The sequence below is a fragment of the Trachymyrmex cornetzi genome, unplaced genomic scaffold (assembly GCF_001594075.2).
Source record: "Trachymyrmex cornetzi isolate Tcor2-1 unplaced genomic scaffold, Tcor1.1 scaffold452, whole genome shotgun sequence".
NCBI classification, from domain to species: Eukaryota; Metazoa; Arthropoda; class Insecta; order Hymenoptera; family Formicidae; genus Trachymyrmex; species Trachymyrmex cornetzi.
In genome coordinates this window covers 116,294-118,598 of record NW_017299312.1, presented here as the reverse complement: position 1 = coordinate 118,598, position 2,305 = coordinate 116,294, and the positions used below count along the sequence as shown (strand labels likewise).

Genomic DNA, 2,305 nt, shown 5'->3' with positions numbered 1-2,305 from the left:
GGGTTATAGGTTTATAGGGTTATGGGGTTATGAATTCAGTTGAAGAGTCGATGGGTTACCGGGTTTTAGGTTTAAAATCGTTTGAGATTATCGGGTTTAGCGATTTTAGTGGATTTTGGAGTGTTTTTTGAGGTTATGGCCAAACCCTGACGTGCTGGGGTTAAACCGACCTCGGATTCGGATTCAGCGACCCCAAAAACATACAGTATACATAGTCAGATACCCAGGCCGAAAAAAAAATTTTTTTTGTGTGGCTGTGTAATCGATGACCCATGGTGCCCCGGTTTCCCCTATATCTATTTTACTTTAAATATACAAACGTTCAGGAACAAAAAACAGATCCAATAACTGCATGCGTGCACGATTTTTTTTTAATTTTTGATACATACCCTAACATTATCAAAATGGACCATGCAAGTTCCAGATGCCTTGATGCCTAGCTTATCTTCAGGTTTACCTACAGTCAAACCGGGTGTATCACGATCGACAAAGAAAGTCGTAATGCCGCGGTATCCCTATTTGATTAAAAAAACGTTACGTGGTTACATTAATGATTCCGTGTTTCTTCTTTACATAATACATAAAACTTTACTCACCGCGGATGGATTTGCATTAGCGAAAACCAAGAACACCCCCGCGATGTCGGAATTTGAGATCCACATCTTTGTTCCATTTATTACATAATCGCTGCCATCTTTTTTCGCTACTGTTTTAAGAGCAAACGCATCCGATCCGGAATTTGGTTCCGTTAGGCAAAAGCTACCAGCCTAAAAAAATATCACAGTCGTATATGTCTTGTTCTGTTTTTCTATTTATGTATCAGTAACTAAAGCGTGACAAACATACATATTTTTGTGCTAATTTAGGCAGATATTTTTCTTTGTGTTCCTTAGATGCAACTTTGATAATAAGCGAGTTTACCAAAGTGTTATGAATGTCTACAAGAGCAGCTACGGCTCCGTCAACTTTCGCAACTTCCTCGACGGTTAAAATTGTGCTCATAAAATTGCAACCTGCACCTCCGTAATCTGTTGGAGTTTCTAAACCCATTAACTGAAATTTTAAAAGCCAAGTTTAAAATGTTAAAATAATACTTCTTTAATATAATATTTCTTTATTATATCAATTTATATATCCAATTTAAAGAAAAAATTACGCGTACATTTATTAAAATATTATGAAACTGCCTTTACCAATGCAATATGTTTTCTTCTATTGTCCATTCTACCACGTTATGATGTGAATGACTGTGTTAGTCACATACGGGATTTCGTTTTTCGAAGAATAACAGTTGAACAAGTGGGTACTGTATCAAGTTGTACAAGTGGTACTGCAAGGCTGGTATTATACTTCATATAATAATAATATTAGTTTGTGAGTGTATTGTACTTTTATTGCATGATATTTTATAAAATTCTATAGAATTAAATAAGTAAAACGCCAAATACGGAAGTTGGATCTATACGATGTCTTTATTTTTATATAAATTTTTAATACACACATTTTATCTTTATAAATTGCGCACTGATTACTGTCCAATTTAAAACGTAATCGCAAATTGAAACTGAAATATTAAAATCACAAATTAAATTGATTATTAATTTAATAAGGATGCTAATATATAAAAGAAAAGCATTTTAAAAATCTACAAAGTATTTACTCAGCAAAATATCACATGCAGTGATGGATATTCAATCATATCTCTTGCAAATTTGCAATCAATTTAGTCATTGCTCTGTTTCGAAATATTTTGAATATTATTCGAAGATGTAAACTCATAAGTCTTGATAGATTTTGAAGATCTTGAAAGTCTTGATAAATGTTGAAAATCTTGATGAGCCTGATAATTTTCGATTTCTTTGATTAACAAAAATTTGTTTGAATTGAAGAAATTTGAACTTGCTATACGGTTAAAGAAAAGTTTCTTTGATTTGAACGTCATTTCTTTGACGTATTATACGAGGGTCGTCTGAAAAGTTTTGAGCCTCATCATGAAGATTCGTTACTCGTCAAAGCCATTCTGGTATTATAATCGTGATACTTACGAAAGATATCTGTGACAATTGTGGCCACTTTGGACGTTCAGTTCTTGTTTGACAATCATTTGTGTCGTCATTTTGTAAAAATGGAAAAAATTTAATATCGTGCTAAAATTAAATTCTTGCATTTGAAAGGCAATACGTCTACGCAAATTAAAGCCGAGTTGGACGCTGTTTACGGGGACTCTGCCCCATCATTTGTCACCGTGAAAAGAGGGGTAGCTGAATTTAAACGTGGTCGTACCAGCTTAGCTGATGACGAGCGT

The 2,305-nt window shown here is 33.9% G+C and overlaps 1 protein-coding gene across 2 annotated transcripts in view; it reads right to left on the bottom strand.

Moving 5' to 3' along the window:
- Positions 1-2,305, bottom strand: part of LOC108764798 (short/branched chain specific acyl-CoA dehydrogenase, mitochondrial) — an 11,383-nt gene that overhangs the window by 3,114 nt on the left and 5,964 nt on the right. The window contains exons 1-4 of one of the 2 annotated variants that reach the window (XM_018513185.1): positions 1,194-1,347; positions 847-1,053; positions 597-767; positions 390-515 (exon numbers count right to left, since the gene is read on the bottom strand). In XM_018513185.1, coding sequence (XP_018368687.1) covers positions 390-515; positions 597-767; positions 847-1,053; positions 1,194-1,223 — 534 coding nt within the window. In that variant the 5' untranslated portion in view covers positions 1,224-1,347. Of the gene's footprint in view, positions 1-389; positions 516-596; positions 768-846; positions 1,054-1,193; positions 1,348-2,305 lie in introns of those variants that run through there. The other variant, XM_018513184.1, reaches the window with a different exon arrangement.